General features: G+C 55.6%; 1 protein-coding gene across 1 annotated transcript in view; it reads right to left on the bottom strand.

Annotated features, from left to right (window-relative positions):
- Window positions 1–247: 247 nt before the first annotated feature.
- The window catches only part of ALX4 (ALX homeobox 4), a gene marked incomplete at its 5' end in the record, with an annotated part of 40,189 nt that continues 20,841 nt past the window's right edge, over window positions 248–19,595 (bottom strand). Inside the window, 3 exons of the mRNA XM_082485237.1 lie at window positions 248–626; window positions 2,781–2,909; window positions 10,754–11,064. Coding sequence (XP_082341363.1) covers window positions 303–626; window positions 2,781–2,909; window positions 10,754–11,064 — 764 coding nt within the window. The 3' untranslated portion in view covers window positions 248–302. The remainder of the gene's footprint in view (window positions 627–2,780; window positions 2,910–10,753; window positions 11,065–19,595) is intronic.

Below are 19,595 nucleotides of genomic sequence, written 5' to 3' on the forward strand. Positions count from 1 at the left end.
GCCCAGGTTATTGGGGAGGTGGCGGTGAGAGGGGATGCATCCCAACCCAGGTCTCACTGGAAGGGGTGCTGCTCCACAGCCTCCCCCTCCCTGCTTGATCCCAGGAAGCCGGGAGCTGCCGCGTTCATGCTGGAAACACTCCACTTACGTTAACATGTGTACTTTATATGCCTAGGGTAGCTAAAAGTGCTGCATTCAGATCCCCGAGGAGGCAACTGCTGTCTGGAGTCCAAGCGGATGGATTTATTTGGCTGTCCCCGTGTGCTCTCTCCGTGTCTCGTGGGCACTGGGCTGCAGCCCTGTCATGTCGCCCAGGAGATCGCGGCGCTGTGCTCCTTTGCTTTCATCCTCAGGGCAGCGATGCTGGAGGTCTTGCGGTCCGGCTCGCTGTTCAGCTCGTAGCCATTGAGGCTGGGGCTCATCCCGGCCGTGCCGAAGAGACCGCCCATGTGAGTCTGTCCCACGTGGCTGCCGGGGCCGGAGACACCGAGGAACTCGGAGACGCCGCCGGCCGCGTGGGGGTGAGCATGGGGGGACATGCAGGAGGGCACCGTCTCGCAGGGGACGACGCAGGCGGGCACGGGGGAGGCAGCTCCGTTGTTGCCAATCCAGGAGGGATTCTGGATCTGGAGGTGGGAAAAGAAGCGTCAGGGCTGCCCTGCGTGCGATGTGGCCAGTGGCTGGCCTGAGCAGAGAGAACATGCCCAGCCTCGGCCACTGCCACCGACCTGCAGGGCAGCCCTGCGTGCGAGGGGCAGCCGATGCGGTGGGATGTGCTATGCTGGCCCCTGCCAGCAGCAGCATCCACAGCCCCCCTAGAGCCACTGGGTCCCCTCCAAAATCTGTACCCAGTCCAGACAGGGGCAGGGAGTGTGGGAGAGTAACTCGCAGGGGAGCAGGACTGTGCTCCTCCTCTGCCATAGTGTCTCTCTGATCATCTGTTCCACCTCCCAGCCACTTCTTTTTCATTTTTTTGCACCATGAGCAATTTTTGGAGCAGGGATGCTCTCGGCACAGAAAACCTGGTGCCATCCACGGTGTTTCTGTGGACTACACTGCAGAGGGAACAAGCAGAAAGGGATGCTGCGAGACTGCAGATCTGGCCTCCTGCCCCAGCTCGGGGCAGCTTTGCCTAGGCAAAGGCTTTTTTGTACCACACAGAGATGCCCATCGGAGTTGAGCTGCCCGCAGTCCCCAGTTTCCCTTCCCCTCTCCCCACTGGTGCTCCTTGTCTGATGCAAAAGCGTCGCCCACCCCGCTGCAGAGCAGAGCCCTGCGGGGCCGCCTCGCGCGGCCATCTGGGTTCCTGCAGTGTCACTCGTAAAATGGTATTGCAGAAGAAGGGAGGGGGGCTCGGTATTTGCCAGCGGGAGTAGGTGTGCTGCGGTGGGGGGAGGACACCGGGCCCACAGGATAAAAGCAGGGAGGAGGCGAGCAGCTGGCTGAAGTGAGAGAGCAAAGGGCCCTTCATCCCACCGCCCCGCTGCACCGCTCACCCTTGGGCCCTCTCTGATCTCTTACCTCCTGCAAACCGCTTTTCATTTTTTTTTTGATCTCTAGGGCTGGGAGAGGAGGGCAGTATGGAGGGGGGGAGCAGTATAAGTTACAAAGGCAAGAGAATGGGGCGCTGAAAAGGCTGCCGAGAGCGTCATCTGCTTGAAAAGCTGCTTTGGCATCTCTCAGCTGTTTCATAAGGGCTTCTTGTTCAGTTTGGGGGAGACGCCAAGCAGGAGAGAGGTCAAACGCTCCTGGCTTGGCCGCGGGGGAGCTTTGGTGCGGTGCTGGCTGGGGAGGCAGCTGACAGCCGGGGCGTCAAGCGGGGAGGACTCCCGGCAGATCTGCGAGGACAAGCCGGGTTCAGAGCATCCCGCCTGCAGAACTGCACCCTCGAGCAAATTCTGGGTGGCGGGAAGAGGAGTCGGCAGGATGGAGGGAGTGCTTTGCGGGGGCACAGCCGAGCCCTTGAGCTAACGAACTGCCCGTCTGCCCTGGCAGCGTCTGAAGGCAGTATTGTGAAATGGGGGCTGGCCCAGTGCTTAGAAGGCTGCTGTGGTGACAGGTTTCCCAGGACAGGAAGCTCAGGCAGGGAGGTAGCTGTGTCACCTGCCTCCTGGGCCGGGGCAGGAATGGTCTCAACAGGCCCCGGGAGCAGCCCCAGATACCCCAACAAGGCTGCTGCTACCCTTCCTTTGGAGCACAAACCCACAAGCCCCTTGGGAAGCATCCCCAGATGTCACCAAGTGTGCTGCGTGTACCATAGCCCACTGCAGGGAGGCAGCTGTGGGAATTTGCCAGGGGAAAAATGCTTTTGTCCAACCGCCTAAAGAAGGGGCATGGAAACCTAGGCATGGCAACAGGAAGTCTTCCTGGGAACTGTTGTTTTTTATGCATGAAATAGCCTTTTGGACCTTTTCCAAACCAGTGGGAAGTTAGCGGGCAGCAGCACACGTGATGGGAGAAGGACAGCGTAATGGGATGTGCTGAGGAGGGTGACCTGTGGCCAAAGGGTGGTTGCACTATGTCACGCAGGGCTGGGCTTGGTGCCTGCTTTAGAGATGGCTGCTCCGGGCCACGGCATGAGGGAGCAGGGCAGGACACCCCGCTAAAAAACTCCTGGCCCTTCAGTGCTTGGCCATATCACCCCGGTGCTCTTGCAGCCTTGCCTGAGGGCAGGTGGATGAACTCAAGAAGTGAAGCATCTCTCGGAGGGGACTGGGAGCAGAGGCGGTGTGTCCAGCAGGCATCGGGACAGACGGACCAGGGCGGGGGGATGCGCTCACCTGGGCGTAGTTCTCAGCACGGGTGAGCAGGGGCAGCTCGTAGGCGGTGGAGAAATGGGTCCGGACCTGCTGCATCTGGCCGAACCGCTCCCGCTTGCGCCATTTCGCTCGCCGGTTCTGAAACCACACCTGGGGAGAGGGGGACAGGGAGGCTGTAAGCGGTGGGGGGTGGCAGCGGCTGGGGGCCCGGCAGCCCTGGGGAGCCCATGGGCAGGCAGGGCTTCGCCAGGCGGGTGGTCGTGCATTGCAGAGGGACAGGGCGCTGCTCCAAACACAAGCCCCACAGGGGAGCAGTGGTCCTGCCCGGTGTCCCAGGGGAAGTCTGGGGCCACCCTGTGCTCCCAGGCCGGGAGCACCCCGGACAAAAGGCGATGCCCAGCTTTTGCTGTGCTGCCTGTCCAGGGACAGTCACAGCTCTTGCCTCCCACAGCCTGGCTTGCCCTGGGATAACCCATCTTCCTTGTGCCCCTAAATCGGTGTTACCCAGGCAATGCCCGCAGCTCTCGTGCCGTCAGCCAGTCTCAGAGGAGAAGTGCGAATACATCCCTGTGTGCTGCTGCCAGGCTGAAACCAGCAGCGCTGGGGCTTTCCCCAGGCCTAATCCTGGCTCTGATGGTGCTGTTGGCCGAGAGCTTGAGTTTCTCACGGAACTCTCAGTCTTATTTTTTCTTAACTGCTAAAAAAAATAAAAAGCGTAACACCCCTTCCCTCCTTAGCTGCAGGAAAGGACACGTGCCTTCTACAGAGCTCCATGTCCTTCGCTTTACACCAAGTTTTCTTTGCAGGGTTTGCAGCCCTCTGCTTCACAGTGCTGCTGAGATCCCTTCAAGGCAGAGGAAAGACCAAAACTCTGTTTCTGCTCTTATTTTTACTGGCTTGACATCAGTGTGGATTATTGCACTGTTGTCAGCACCATTGCTCCTGATTTGCATCAGCGTAAGAGAGATCAGAGCCTTGCCCAGTGTCTTCAAAGGCTCTTGAAGCTTGTGAGTCAGGGAAACACATCAATCAAGAGCCGCTTTGAAGGCACTGAGAGATGCGGGCGATCACCAGGGGCTGGGTTGCGCAGGTCACGCCAGTGCATGGAAGGAGCAGTCCTACAGCCGCTCGGTTCTGCTTCGCGTTTTACACGGTGACTCGCAGAAGGAGGAGGGGGACATCGTTCACGAACAGCTCTGGCCCTGCCTGCGCCTGGCCGTGGGGCAGCTCTGCTGCTGGGCAGGCAGCCGGGGAAACCAGGCGCTGGGGTGGGAAGCTCAAGTCTTCGGAGGATAGCGGGGTGAGCGGGCACAGGGTGGGGTGGCAGGCCAGCTTTCGGGGGGCAGGGGAGCGGGGGCATTTGCCGCCTGCATCAGCACAGCTAGAAGCTGCTACAGGGAGAGGCAGGCCCGAGGGTCTGTGGTTTCTGGTCTGAGCCGACCTTCTCCCTTGTGCTGGAAGAGTCGTTTCAGGCTCTCCTGCTTCAGTTCCCCCCTCCCCACCATGCAGGCAGCCCCGTGCTGGTCTTTTGGAGCTCCCCACCGTGGCCAGCCCCGTGGTATGAGTGGGCAGCTGAGGGTCTGTCCATGCGCTGTGGTCTGCTCAGTGCAGGGAGCGGACGGTGCAGCACCCAGGCATGTCCTCCCCATGCGGACTGCGGACGGTGTAGGGTTTAGTGCCCTGCCCCACGGCCATGGCAATGCCACTGGCATGGGCCATCCACAAGGCGGCCAGACTAGCCATACCCAAAGCAGCAACCTGATATTAAACCCCCCACCCCAAATCAAAAACCCTATGAGGATTTTCAGTGGGTGCAAAAAGCACCAGCAGAAAGGTCCTAACGTTGTCCCGGCTGAGCGTACGCTGCACATGGAGAGCGTCCTTCTGGAGCGGGTTTGATGCCCCAGGCATCTGTCTGCTTTTCTTCTACCTCTTCTTGGCACGGCCACTCCAGCCCAGCTGCAGGCCAGTCCCAGGGCTGGCCCAGCTCATGCCGCTTTGATCTGCAGATTCAAAGTTAGCGGTGGTGACCCGGTTCCTCCTCGGGCGGAGGAGGCCCCGCTGTGCACAGAGGGGTGGAGAGCAGGTAGGGAGCAGAGCGCTGGCTGTGCACAAGGCTGGGGTGAACATATGCCAGGCATATGCGGCCATTCCTCCACCCGGCGAAGGCACCGGCTGGCCTGCCCGCAGGTCCGGCCGCACACCTGCGCCGCTGCGCCGGGGAACCCGGCTGAGCATCCCACCCGGGGCACCCACGCGGGAGCCGGACAGCTGAGCGCAGGCTCCCGCGGCAGTGCTGGGATCCACGGCACAGCCTCGGATGCCGTCAGCACGGGGTTTGTGCGCTCGGCTTCTCCAGGACGGCGCGGCAGCCTCCGGGGCTGGCTGAGGCAGAACAGGGTCTCCAGCACAGGTTTTTCCTCTGCTTGCTCCTCATTTACGCGTTGGATTTAACTGGCGCTGGCACAGCAAAATCATTTAAACTGGCAGTTCCCGAATTGCAATCCCCACGCGGCTGGTGGGCTGGGAAGCTGTGGCAAACCATCACATTAGGCTGAAAGGAAGAGGGTCTTCAGTCCGCGTGCTGGTGCCGGGGGCACTGGAGATGCTCCGAGGGCTGGCAGTGAGCCACTGCTCCGAAACACTTGCGACAAAGTTTGGACTGCTTTTTAAAGTTCTCCTTTCTCTTCTGGTCCAGATCCTTTTAGGCTGCTTGGTGTCTAGCAGTCGGGTTTCTCCAGGCCTCCACAGTGCTCCCAGGAAAACAGGGCAGGCAGGGCAATGTATAATGCAAAGATGTCAGCAAAAAAAACAATGAATCCTAAGTATTTCCTGGCTTCCTCCATCTTAGAAGACACAAGTTTTAAAAAGCAAATCTAAAAAACAACAGAAGTCCATTTTCCTTTCATTGCCTGTCATCTTTTGTCAAGAGAGGCTGCTATGGGACAGGGATGTGACAGTCGAGGTTGCAGCAGTTGGTGTGGCTCCTCTGGGGTCAGGATCGGGTATTTCGTGCAGGGAGAAGCAGTTGCTGTGAGCTGCATCTCAGTGTTAACAATTAGAGTGGGAGTGTAGGGTAATGTCATGTGTCTGACTCCTGCAGACAATGCTTTGATAAGCCCTGATGTACCAAATCAGCCCTATAAAATTCTACAGAACAGAAAATGTTTCATGTCTCCATAAACATTCAGCCATATGCTGGTACCTAAATCCATATGCATACACAGCTGATGTGCTGCAGGGGGTGGAGAGGCCGGGAATGGCCCGAGACAAAGAAAACAGGAGGGTCCTGCTTGCTGTCTCCCTGCCACCACCCTGCCACCCAGCTGGTGCTGCCGGCCTGCCCCCCCCACCAAGCCCCACGCACCCCGCACGGGTGGTTGGGCTGAGCCGGGACCTCACCCAAGCCCCTCTGGCCATGGCTGGATGTTTGGGCACTGCATCACTGCGCTCGTCCTTCCTCCAAGTTAAAGAAAAAGGTGGTTTCCCCTCTCTGCTACCTGCCCCGGCACAGCGATGGAGGGTGAGGCTGGTCTGGTGGCAGTTGTGGGGCCGGACCCAGCCCAGCACCCCATGCCCTGTGCTCAAGCCCCCCTCGCTGCATCGCTGCCCGGCTGCGGGCGAGAGCTGCCCATCACGTTCAAGCTTCACGTGCTCCCACTCTCCCCTGGCAGCCTCACAGCATCAGTTCTGCCCACCCCTGTCCTCCGTCCCTGCTGCCCTCCCCCCTTTGCTCAGCCTCCCATCTGTCTGTCTGTCTGTCTGTCTCCAGGACCCCATCCCTCTGCTACAGGCCAGGCCGTCTCCCCTCTTCCCAGAGATGGCCACCAGCCCTTTGCTTTCCAGCCTGCAAGAACAGAGCCAGAATTCATCCTTGAGCGCTGAAACTGGACACCATTTTATCAGTGGCCTGGAATGGGAAATTGGAGCCTGGGATGAGAGAATTGAATAACTTGAGCTTGTTTTCATTTCATGTTTAATTTCCTGCAGGCTTAGCTCAGTCTTTCCGCTCCTTCCACCAGCCTCCCAGGGTTTTATGGGGGAAAAGGGATCAAGATATATTACTTCTTGCTTTGCTTTTTTTCTTTTCTTTTTTTTTTCCAAGGCGGTGATTTCGCTACAGCGGAGTTTGACATTTCCCTCTCACTTTCAAGCCCCCGCTGCATCACAGAGCCACCGCCGAAAACATTTCATTAACGGTCCCAGCAATCGTAAGGCTGGCTCTGAGGGGGGGCTGGCTGCGGGGTTATATTCCCTGGCTGCGAAGCCTCCTTCCAGCCCCATCTCTTTCTCCTCTGCCCCAGGGCAGGCCAGGAGGCAGAGACAAGAGAGATGAGCCCAAGAGAGATGAGCAGCTGGGGCTGGGCTGGCCGGGGGGGCTTGGGTGGGGGCATGCGTATGTCTGCAGGCAAGGGGAAAGAGCCATGTGTGAATACATACGTGTGTCCACCATGTGTGCCACCGCCTCAGAAATCTGCTGCAGCCCTGGATAGGGTGGAAGAAGCTCAGGCGGTTGCTGGTACCGAGCAGGAACTCTTTCTGGGGCTCTGCAGCCCCAGGCGTGGAAGAGGAGGAGAAAGGAATGGGACAGGCACGCTGTGTAGGACCTACATGAGAACAGCGTACGCCTTTGCAGGTTTGTTTCTGAGCCCTCGCAGCCTGGCTGGGGGGCTCTGCCTCTGTGCAGGGCTTACACACAGCTCCCGCTTTGGAAAGCAGGGATGTGCAGTGGTTTAATAGTCCTTGGCAACAAGGGGCCAGGTCGTGGGGGGCAAGCACGGAAAACGCTGTGTTGCATCGCATCGCAGGGGGAATTAGCTTTGAGGTTGTCAGACACCAACACTGGTGGCTGGAAACCAAGGCAGGCAGAGGGGTCAGGCTGCAGGATGCCACCACTCTGCAGACGGCACAGCCTGCCCCGTGCCCGCTGGTGGCATGAGCTCTTCTCCAGGCACCGTGGTCTCCGTCAGCTATTTCACTAATGAAGCGTGAGCTTGGGAAAGGGGATGGAAAAAAACAGAGCTGCCACTTGCCTGTCTGGGCTCCGCATCTGCTCCTGCTTGCAGCGTGTGGGCTGGTTGTGCTCCCCAGGGAGCTGTGCCTGGCCAGAGGGGGTGACCTCCAGCCAGAAGCTGGTTCAGCTGTGGGAGGGAGCATCACACCTCAGACCTGCTGGGCGCCTCACCTTCCTGCCGCTCTGCTTGGCTTAGTTCAGCCTTGCCGGCAGCTGAAGCTGGCCTCTGTGAAATTACCCCAGGATACTCGCCATCCCTTAGAGGACCATACCTTCCTTGGAAAAAGAACCATTGAGGTCCCTTCAAAGCCCATGGGGCTGTAGTAGGTGTATGCCCAGACACCCCAGAGCAGCCAGAGCCCCTGCCTGCTTGGTGGAGGGCGTCTGAGTACAGAGCTGCTATTTGGTTTGCAGAAGGAGAGCAGTAGGGGGCTTGGGACGTATTTGTGATCTCTGCCCTTTGCCTTGGCATTGGTTGGTCCTTGCAGTAGGTGTTTGCTTCGCCATCGGTCTCCTGGGCTGCTGCCCCATGCCCGTGCCCGCTCTTCGGCTGTAAGCTGATGCCCTCGGTGCTGCAGAGGGGAGGCCCCCACAGAGCAGAGCTGCCCAGAGGGGTGGGAGGCTAAAGCCAAGTCTAAACAAGCCATAACACAACCCAGAGCTGGAGACAGGCTCTAGGGTAAAGCCTTGGTCCCAAAAGCCTCCCTCGTGGGAAGCGCAGCCCTGTGCCATCAGCAGAAGAGCCCCGTGCCACCCCAGGCTGCGTCCCCGTGCCTCCTGGGGGCTGCCACCACCCTGCCACGGCTGAGCACCTCGCTAGCCGGCAGCCCCAGCCCCCCGGGAGCCCACATGAAATACCTGCCAGCCAGGGTGCCCCTGAGCCTGCCCGGCCCGCACCCACAGCGCTCAGCACAAGCCTGCGAGGTTCTCGCCCTCCAGTGACAGGGCGTCTGCATTTCTACCGAGGGCGCAGCAGCCCTTCATGGTGGGGCAGTGGCTGGGGGCCAGACCACAGCCCGAGGGACAGGGTCCTTCCTGGCGGCGCTGGGGGAACGAGTGGAACGCAAGTGCTTACCCCTTTCACCCCAGGGCAAGTGCTCGAGCGGCCAGGCCACTTCGGCAAGTCCTTCAGATGCTCTGTTACATGAGCCCTGTCATCGCCATCCCAAGTGAGCGGCGCAAGCTGGCGGTCGCGAGAGGAGAGAGGCTGTTCTCGGCCCTTATCTCAGGGCAGGGTGAAACCCCCAGGCTGCCCCTTCCCTCTGCCAGATTTCCTCCTGGCTGCCTGGGGAGGTGCTTTTGCCCTCGGCCGCAGTGTTATCCAGTGGCAAAGTGGGGTAAAAAAAAACAACCCTGAGATCGTGGGTCATATGTAATGAACTTGTGGAATGCGTCTGGCTCGCCTGCCTGGCTCTGGTAGCCAGCCCTGCACGCTAGCTGGGACACGCTAGCTGCACAGCCGGGCTCGGAGGCGAGCAGGAGGAGCTTGCCACCCTCCAGCACCTCATTCCCATTCCTGAGCGAAAGGAATTTCATGAACTGTGCAGTCGGCAACCCGATGCTGCGCCTGGCCTCCCAGGAGATCCCCTCAGCGCTTGGGATGTGTCCCTGGGAAACCAAGGGCTGCGTCCAGCGGCAGAAGTAAAGAGCTGGCGTTGGTAGAACTGCCTTCCTCTGCCCATCCCGCAGCCCTCAGCACGCTACGTGTGGGACCAAGGGGAATCGTGCGGCTTTCTACTGAAACGCAGCCGTGTCCAGCCTGAAGAGAAACAGCTGTGGGGAAGAAGAGCACTGCAAACCAATTTAGGCCAGCAGACAAGAAAAATCCTGCAGCCAGTTGAAACTGGAAGTAAATGTAGAGAGAAGAATGGATTTATGCAAGGATGCTGGCCTGACTGCTTCAACTGTTTGCAACAACTGCTCATAAAGGTTAGAGCAGAGGGCAAGCCGGGCTGCCTGGGACCTGGGAGTCTTCCCGGTATGAGGACAGTCAGATGCCTCCACTCGCCAGCTATTCTCAATGCTAATGCAGGTTCTGGGGGTGATGAGCTGATAAATGCTTGCAGACAGGAGTCACAGCATTAGCTAGACTGGAGAATGAAAGCCTAAGCTTCGGCAGGACCATTGATGGCCATCAAGGCATGAGCTGCAGAGGTCCGCTCCAAGTGATGGTGCTCCTTTTTGCAAATGCTTCTAAACTGTGCCAGACCTTCGGTTTAACCTTGACTCAGAGGGAAGAGCAGCATTCAGAGAATCATTCACTCCAATGTGGAGTTTGGCTATGCTGGACCCCCAGGTTAGTTCAGGGGAGCTAGTTCACGGGTGCTGGCACCTGTGTGGGTGGAGGCGGTGAGAATGCAGCACGGCTGTTTGCCTCTCCTGCTCCTCTCAAGACGGTGGGAGCACTTTCTTGCTCCATATCACCAGGCTTTGTGCATTCTCAGCACCTGCTTAGCCGAGCAGGCAGCAAGAGCTGCCTCTCCTGTATCGCCTCATGCTCTCTGGTACTGAACAGACCTCTGCATCCCCATATTCCCGTACTGTGGGAAAGCTTGCTCCCGCTCAGACTAATAAACCTGTGTCCCCTGCCAAATCTCCTGAAGAAAGTAGGTTTTGTAACAGCTTTGCTTAGGGTGATGGTGAGGTTTACCTACCTGCTGCCCCATTAGCTCAAGGACAAGAGACCTCTCTGTGAACACCGCAGCTCAGGACACCAGCCCAAATAAAAGAGCTGACACTAGTGTCAGACATGGACCTCCCCGTCCTGTCCCTGTGCCTCAGCGTACTGGAGAGGTGTGCCAGCCTGTGGCACGGGCTCTGGGTAGGGCTCGGCTACCTGCAGCCTCTGGTGGGGCTGCAGGTGACCTCAGGCACAGCAAGGGACAACCAATCTGCTGAGCTCATGGTTTTACTCCCCAGAGAGCAGGGGCTTGTTTGGAGCTCGCCCACTCCTCACCCAACACCAGGCCATCCCCGTTACCTGTACACGAGCCTCGGTGAGGTCTGTCCTCATGGCTAGCTGCTCCCTGGCATAGACGTCTGGGTAGTGGGTCTTCTGGAAGACCTTCTCCAGCTCCTCCAGCTGGTAACTAGTGAAGGTGGTGCGGTTCCTCCGCTTTTTGCCCTTGTTGCTCTCTGAGTCGGCCTTGTCCATGGGACTGGGGAGGTCCGTGCTGGCCCTGTCCTGGGGCACTTTCACCCCGGCCTCCTTCACGCTGAGGTAGCTGCTGTCCATTCCAGAAGGGTCAGAGCTGGGCTGCAACTCGGCCTCTCCCAAACTGCTCTCCTTACCTATTTGGGTGGTAGAGCAGGGAGGGGAGAGGGGGAGAGAGAGAAGGAAACAGACGTAAATCTTTTGGCCAATTAATGGGTTGAAGCAATTACAATTGGCCATGGCAGCTGGGCAGCAGTCCCCAGATGCAGGCAGAGGCTGACACCACTCTGGGCAGAGGTGGAGGGCAGCCCTGGGGGGGCACAGGAAAGCTGCTGGCCTCAGCCTCAGAGGGTGCTGGAGCTCAGCCTGGGGGTGGCACGGGCACCTGGCTGGGCTCTATTCAAGGGAGGAGGTGGCTGTTATGGCAGGGGGGCTGATCGCAGCCCATGGGTGCCAGCACAGTCAGGGAAGGGGAGGTTGGGGTGAGCCATGCCAGCTCCTCCTGGTCCCCTTCCATAAGCCCAGCATGCTGATGTGCACGCACCCCAGCAAGACCCCCCTTCACCCTCCCACCACCCACAGTGCGACTGAACCCCATGGAGCACAACATTCCTTGGTCCCAGCCACAGGAGAGGTCTCTGAGGAAGAAAGGACACAAACCCAGGATGGTCCCCAGTCACCAGCCCGTCCGTGCTCCTCTACCAAATAACACACGGTAGAAAACCAGAGGCACACAGCAACCACGCATGGTGCTCGGTGGGATCTGTTTTCTGCTTGTGCATCTCCAGGCAACGGTGCTGTGTCAGCAGAGCTGTTCCTGATTGACACCCCACAGCCTCCTGCGAGGACTTGAGCTGCTTTCGGCAAAGGGGAGATGAATGACCCTTAGTGCCACAGAAAAAGCTGGTGTGAGACACCTATGGAAATGCCCCAGCCTGTGTGTGGGGCAGAGAGAAATGAGAGGAGTCTGACAGCAGCCTGGGAGGCTGTTCCTGCCTGACTGCCCTGAGCAATTAATAATTAACGGGCCATGACATACGAGAGCAGTATCGCGAAGCAAGAGGTGGACGTTCCAACCACTGCAGTGAGCTGCTTCCTCTCTAAGGCTTAGCAGCTACGAGTGAAACCAGGTGTATGTGCCCTCAGGGACAGGCAAAGGGTGCTGTGATGGGGTGTCCTCTCCTGCCCACCTCCTGCCTCCGGCAACGGTGGTGTCCCCTTCATCAGCAAGACCACTGCCATGCCAGCAGGGTCCTGGTGGGGACCTGCTGGCATGTAGCACCTCTGATGACAAGTGGCGGCGGCTCTCTCTTGCTTCGGGCAGCAGGCTGTCCCCAGACCAGAAAAAGAGGGATTTGTGTGAGCAGCGAGCCTGCCCGGCATGTGCTGTGCAGCCCAGTGTCCTGCCTGCCCACAATTCTGTCTGCAATCTTTGCACAAAACCCATGGTAGCCGTACCGCGGGGTTTAACCTTGAGCTGCTGCACCCGACTCCTAACAGTTTGGAAAGGAAAGAGTGCAGCAGTACTTCCTATCCATGCTTTCCTTACCAAGCCAAGATCACGCCAACTGGCTACTGTTTGGGTTTTTTTTTTAAAAATTCACATTAGCCTATTTTTAAATGTTCTCAGTCCTGGATCAGTATTTCTGGGAAACGGTTGCACCATCTCGTGATGTCCCCACCGGGAGATTTCCCTCAGCAGTGTGATATCCAGAGTCTTTAATGCCAGCTCAGCTTAGTCCGTGTCTTTGGAAGTCCCCATTTTTTCCAGCACTCATCCCTTGTTACAACATCCCACCACCTAATTCACCATATATTTAGAGTTTAGCCCTTCTGTGAACAGCTCTGTCATGGCTTCACAACCAAAAGCCCGTGAGCAGGCTTGTAAGAAGGTGTACATATCCTCGCCCTTTTCTCACACTCGCAGCAGAAAGACTGCATCGAGGTGACTGGGATGAAAATGGGAGGATGAAATGTAGCTGTCACTCTCAGGCAAGAAGGGCCCAGGTTTAAGCTTGGGAGGATGAGCTATGAAAGGTATTTGAGAAAAAAATTGCCCAGTTAGAACAGTGGAGTCAAGGGCAGAACTGGGATGAAGGCACTGGAGACACAGGAGCTATCTGCCCCTGCCACCCTAGTGTGTTTTCAGATTTATTGCTTTCTCTAATACTGTTCCCTCAGGCTTTTGAGGAGCTCCCTGTAAAGCTCAGCAAAGCTTGACGTTGTCTATCTCAACTCTTTTGGCTTTGATCCTTAGGAATATTTTGTCAAGGTTTATACTCCCTGGGCGCCGGGACTGGTGTCCAGGACAGTGACTGCCACCCTGCCTCCTCTTTGCGCCTGCACCCGCTGATGGGCTGAGCTCTTCTACCACTCCTGGGGGCCGCAAGTGGATGGGGCCATCCAAAATGGGCTGGGACAGTGCCCTGCCCCATAGCCTGGGTAAATCATATGCTATGGCCATGATATTTATTCTTTTCAAAACTAATGATAATAAAACAGTTCCAGAAAGTCTGCGGCAATGGACTACCTACTGTCTATGACAGTCAGTAGAGATGGAGTAATAAATAAATAAAAGTGTTCCAGGAAACTTTTTTCTGCCTTTCTTTTTTTTTTTTTTTTTTATTATTTATGATGTCAGGAAGCTCAGTACATTTTCCCCTGTGCCTTTGGGCTGGCTGCCTCCCTAACTCCCAGGTCCTCTGCCACTCCAGCAGCAGCGAACGCAAGACCTTGAGGCCCTTCCTCGGGAACTTCCCTGCTGTTTCTTATCTGCTTGAGCGGCTCAGATAGCTGGGGAAGGGTCTGCACCACCACACACACACAGAGAAGAGCTCCGGGTCTGATGTAATTTGGTTGACTGCATAGCTCAAGCTGCAGCTGGGAGCTGGGCCCAGGGCTTTCAGCAGCGATAGTTATCTCCGCCGCAAGCCATCAGCCCCAAGGAGGAAGCGGCCATCCCCGCTGCGCACGCGGTGGGTGTCCCCCATGCCTGCCTGCCGCCAGCCCAGAGCCCTCCTTGCCGGCTCGGCCACACTGCTCTCATGCTCCCACGCTGCAGCAGACAAGGGCTGCTCTACCTCCAGCCCCTGTGGGCACTGGGAGGGATGAGCCGTCGCCGTGAGAGGGGCAGTGAGAGTGGGATGGAGGGCAGGAGGCAGGGAGCACGGATGGCATGGGGAGGGGATGGCGTGCATCCACCCTCGGCTGAGCATCCAGAGGAGTAACCCTCATTCCCTAAGAACAGGCTCCCTGACCTCAAAACAGTCATGCTAACTGCTGAAGTGAAACAAATTGCATACATCTGCATATGGATATGCCCAGACTTCCTGTAACTGGAGATGGCCTCAAAGTTTCAGTGCAAAGTTTGGGGTGTCTGTTTCTAATCAAACCTAGAGAGACCTTGAGTTACATATTGTGAAGATCTCCATGACAAGGAGGTAATGTGAGCATCATTGCACCCTTACAAGCCTGACAGGGCCACTCGGTACCTCCTTCACTGCTTACGACTCCGTCCTTGCCCTCACATCAGTAGAAGAAGGATACTTTCTGGCTTCCCATGCTGATACTCTGCTCTCCCAGTGCCTTGGCTGCCGGCTAGACCGTTGGCACTTCTGAGACCTTCCCTGAGTCACCCTGTATCAGTTGCCTATGGGCAGGGACAGCACAGCACAGCTGAGCATGTGGGCCACCAACATCATGCTGCTCCTTTTTGGGCAGGAGAGCTGCATGCATGCCCAGTTCATCTGGAGGAGAAATGCCTTTCCGATCTCACCGCATCTGTCCTGGGAACCCCATGGAGGATAAATGGGATGCAGAAAACACAGATCACACTGCATGTGTGGCCATGCGGTGAGTCCCCTGAGATGTCCAGGCAGCACACTGCTCTGCTGACACCCTTGCTGGAGGGATCAGGCATTTTAACCACACCATCACAACATCTGGATTCACAATTCATATCCTTTTTTTCCCTGAAGTGTGCTATTTTGGGAGGGCGATGAAGTAAAATCTTCTTTATGTACAATCTTAACCAGGAAATTTAAGTTAGAGCAATGTCAGCTTGGTGCATCCACGTGGCAAGGGAGAGTGAGATGTTTCAAACACACAACTTCGGGCACAGCTTGAAATGACAGGTCTCCTTTGCACAGCGCCTACATGACAAGCCACAACTCCTTTACAATAGACTCCTTCACGATAGACTCCTTCACGATAGAATCCTTCACATAGATCCTGTGATTGCAGCCCCACAGCCTAAGAAGTTGGAAGACGTTGGTTGGAAGACCTTGAGAGACCTGTGTAGCCAAGAGGTTGGCTACACAGCCAGCAAAACCCAGGGCGGTAGGCAGCACAGGGCCGTTCCCCCCAGGCTCCAGGCAAGGAAGCCTGCAGGGTCTTGGTGTTGCTAATGTACTGCTCTGGTAGCATCTCCTCCAAGCTGTTATGGCGTCAGTGAGGAGCCCCATGTTATCCCAGCCCTGGGGGGCTCCAAGAGTAGCCCTGGACACCCACCGGCACACAGCAGCTCACAGAGGCCGCCTGCCAGTGACCAACCCATGTCCAAAGTGTGTGGCACGGGCAGCGTGTGGCTGTGCCAGGTAGCCTCTCTGGTCCCACACTAAGTGGCATAGGGGCCTTCTGCCTTCCCACCCAGGCATGGGCACAGGGGTTTTCTCCCTGCCCATCCCCAGATCCCTACGGTCTCCTACACTGGCCACCTCATGGTGCCTCTCCATGCCTGCACAGCCGTGGTCTGCTACTTTTCAGAGCAACGAGGCTTTTTTTTTTTAAAAAAAAAGCAAACCCTCTAGTGCAGATGTTTAAGAAGGTTTTTTAAATCCAGATCTGGCTCTTAATGTCATTCTCTCAGCTCTTACTTAAATACCAGTGCTAAAATTTTGCCTAGGTAGAGTTTGGGAAGTGTATTCTACACTTCTTACCAAGGAAGATTTGCATCACAGCCCAGCCAGCACACCTCCAGGAGTTGGCCGGCCAAAGTAACCTTATCCAGTCCTTGTGATCTTGCCTTAACACATGCTGAAGCCATTATACTTGTTCCCAAGTTGTCTGTTGCAGCCTTCTGCCTTCTGTCTGTCATTGCAGCCTGGAAGTCAGCACAGGGCTATCATTTAAAAAATATCCAGATTTTGGGTTACATAGGATAAAACAGCAGCTGTATTTTAGACATACAAAGGTCCAAATCTTTAGGTTTATTCCCATTTAGGGAGTGCCAATGTAGGGAAAAGTTTAAAGACGGAGAGAAGACCCAGAATTTTGTGACTGAATCTGGCACCATTGATTTTATTAGCAATGATCAGATTCTTAAACATACCTTCACTCCTGGGCCCAACTGAAGTGTAAAACTGGGCAGCATTCATCTCAATTGCAGGTGGTAGAAGTCTACAGAAGACACAAGCCATTGGCATCGTTCTGGAAAATGCAGTTACCCTTACTGCTAAGCAGAAACTGGTTGGAGCATCTCCATTTCAGCTCTTGATGAGGATGAACACATCTCCTTGTGTCCAGCCTACCAGCAGTTCACTTGAGTTTGCATAAAGCAGAGCTGGTTCATGTATGAAAGCGCGTCTGTCCATCTATCCCAGCCAGGGATCTCATTTGGTTCATCCTGCAGAACCTGAAGGAAAGCTGGAATATGCTCCAGGCAGCTCCTCTGCTCACGGCATGGCACGCACTGACTTCTCGCTGTGCTGAGGAGCCCATGGAATGAATGTGCTCATCTGCACAGACATCGTCCTTCTCTGCAGAGCCCGACCAAAGCTGCTGGTGCTGCTGCTTTGCTGCCTGCAGCCTCCTGAGGCTCTACAGCAAAGGAGGGACATAGTGAAACTGGCAGACTAAAAATAGCTGCGAAATACCTGGCCACCTTGGGGAGCTAATTACAGACGGAGCAAATTCCTAGAGAAAAGCCTATTCGTAGGAGGATGAAAGGGGGAGACGAGAGTTTCTTTCTACTGTGCTCCTCCTGACCACACCTAGGGCCTCTCTCTTCAAGAAGAGACTCATTTTTCTGAGCGAAGCCTGTAGCAGGAACAACACTAAGGCCTGGAGCAGAAAAACCTCAGAAACTCCTTCTGTTCCTGAAAGGCAGTCTGGGGACAATGCCAAAGGTGCCGCACAGCACCGGTGGGTCCACAGGCTTTTGGTGGCCCTGCAGCCAGCGTATTAACATATGTCACTGGTTCTGTCTCCACTCTGTGTGCCGCCGGGATTCTTCCCTGGGAGTCAAAACCACCTCAAGCCATGGCTGCGCTTAGACCCTCTTATGCCTGGCTGGTTACGTTCCCCTCCAGTAAATCGCCGTGTGGGTTTGGGGACAGACAGCTCGATAAACATTAACTCCAATGCTGCTGAGAAGCTAACGTCACAGCAAGCCTGGGGGACGTGTGCGTGTGTGTCCGCGTGTGTGTTGTTTGTTTGTGGAAGTTGCTGTCCCGCTTGCTTTTTTTCTGCATTAGCTTTTTTTTTCCCCCATACAAACATCTGCTTTCGAGGGCACATACTGCTTTATGGTCTGATTAGCCGAATTCACACACCCTGTGGCTACTTGGGGAGAGCTCAGCACCATCTGTACAAATGCAACATGTGCTGCTTGCTCCTCTTTCATGTTATTTAAAGGGCACTAACAAAACTGGCTTTTATATAAACAAATCAGTTCTGAAAGCTCTGCATAGAAGCTGTGGCTAGAGCAAAAAGGCACCGTTTATGCCCCAAGTCCTTCTTCACGTGGCACGTTCATTTGAACAGCAGGAAAGAGCTGACTCGCAAATTTTGAAGGCACAAAAATGCTTCTAGCGAGCTGCTGTAATTGCAGCTCACTTTCTGACTCCCAGAAAGTGATACAGGAAAAGAGAAAGAGCAAGAAAATGTACGGCCACTGCCTCCACGGCGAGAAAAAGGAACTGCTTTGCTGGCGTCCTCACTACTGAATGTGAGAGGAGATTATTGTTTAAGCCTAAAATTCTGAAGCTGGGGATCTTGGCTCTCTCTGAGGAACCCATGGATTTCTCAGTGACCCGGCTCTCTCCTCTCTGACACCTGAAGGTCTTCCGTGCCTTGGGGATGTGCTCTGTCGTGCCAGGATCAGCCACAAGATGGCTTTTTACGTGACAGCGGAGGGAGCTGACAGTCACCTCCATGCAGCTCAGTGGCAGCCAGACCCTCAGTAGATCCCACACTGGCAGCCCCAGGCTTAGGGCTGAGGGTGGTCAGCTATGGGTTTTCAGCACACCAAGCTATGTGCAAAGTCCTGCATCAGCTACTGCATTTTAAAATGTCTCTTTTATTTCCCACTGTAGGTATGTCACAAACAGCTGGGAAATAAATGTGGGTTTCTGCTACATCCTACTCGTGTCTCCAGCTAAAATAGCGCATGTGAACCAAAAGCCACCTAGTACCTCTGAACTGATATATCACCAGTGCTTGATGGATGAGGCAGGCAAGGATCAGACAGGAGCTTGACATGGCTTTTAGTTTTCCTTTAGCCCTGGATTTGATACCTTTTGGATAAGTAGTCTACATCTTCCAAAACAATCCTGCATTGCCTTGCCATGGCCATGGTCACCTGAGGGTGTTGACTTTTCTCAAGTCCCTCAGAGCCAGATGTGCGCACCTAACTGCTCTGAAGACCTGGCTCAATGCTGAATAGAACAAAATACGGGAGCTCAAAATGAAAAAAAAAAAAAAAAAAAAAAAATCAGCATCAGTAATATAGGACAAAGTATTGAATGGGATCATCTCAGTCATAGACTCATACCTACACACGGGCCAGTAGCTGTTTATTGGGAGCTAAGTCCAAAGGGGTCCACAGATCCTTGGGTAAATGAAAGGCAGAACAGGCAACTGCTTGCTAAAGACTTTCATTCTCCACAGACAAACACTGTAGACAGCTTGGGGCCTTGCATGCCCTGATACACTGACCCAACGTGGGGCCTCTGTCCCACTCCTGTCTGAGCTGAGTGTCACTAACGGGCTGTCAGCATCTGGGGCAGCATCTGCCCCATCCTCCTGTCGTGCTTTATTTTAAGATCATCCAGTTCTCTCAGGATTGTGTTTCCTTTAGAAAATTTAGATATAGCCAGGTTGCTCCTCCCTGGTTTGGAAATTATGTCCAGCAGAGTTACATGAGGATAGTGTTCAAGGCAGACAGGATTCAACCCCTCCCCTGCTCCGAGGCCTTATAAAGTCAGGCCCTATACCTGCGGCAGGGAAAGGTAAGCTCTGGGGCTGATGGCAGGCAGTGCCAGCAGAAACACTGAGGGTTCTTCAGATATGAGTGACAGATGAGGGTGATGCAGGGATTAGGGCTAAGCTCTCTCTCTCTGAAAGGAAGAGCATAAGCCTCCCCATCGGATGCAGATTTATGTATTCATTTTAACCTCACACATGCCCTTTGGCCACCGCAAGGATCTGAAAAGATCCCTTGCCTGAGCACTGCAAGACAAAAGGGGGCTCTTCACTGAAAGTTGTCATCTCCTCCAGAGCTTTCCCCTTGCAACCAGGCAGCACCTGATTTTCCCTACAATTCCCATCCAAGGCTGGGCGCTGGGTGAGCAGGGTGTCCGCTCCGTCAGGCCGAGATGGAGGTGCGAGGCACCAGTGCAACCTTCCACGGTCCCAAGGCGTGTTGCCTTCCACCTTAACTACCCACCAA

Source organism: Vanellus vanellus (genome assembly GCF_965231255.1).
Source record: "Vanellus vanellus genome assembly, chromosome: 6".
Taxonomy (NCBI): Eukaryota; Metazoa; Chordata; class Aves; order Charadriiformes; family Charadriidae; genus Vanellus; species Vanellus vanellus.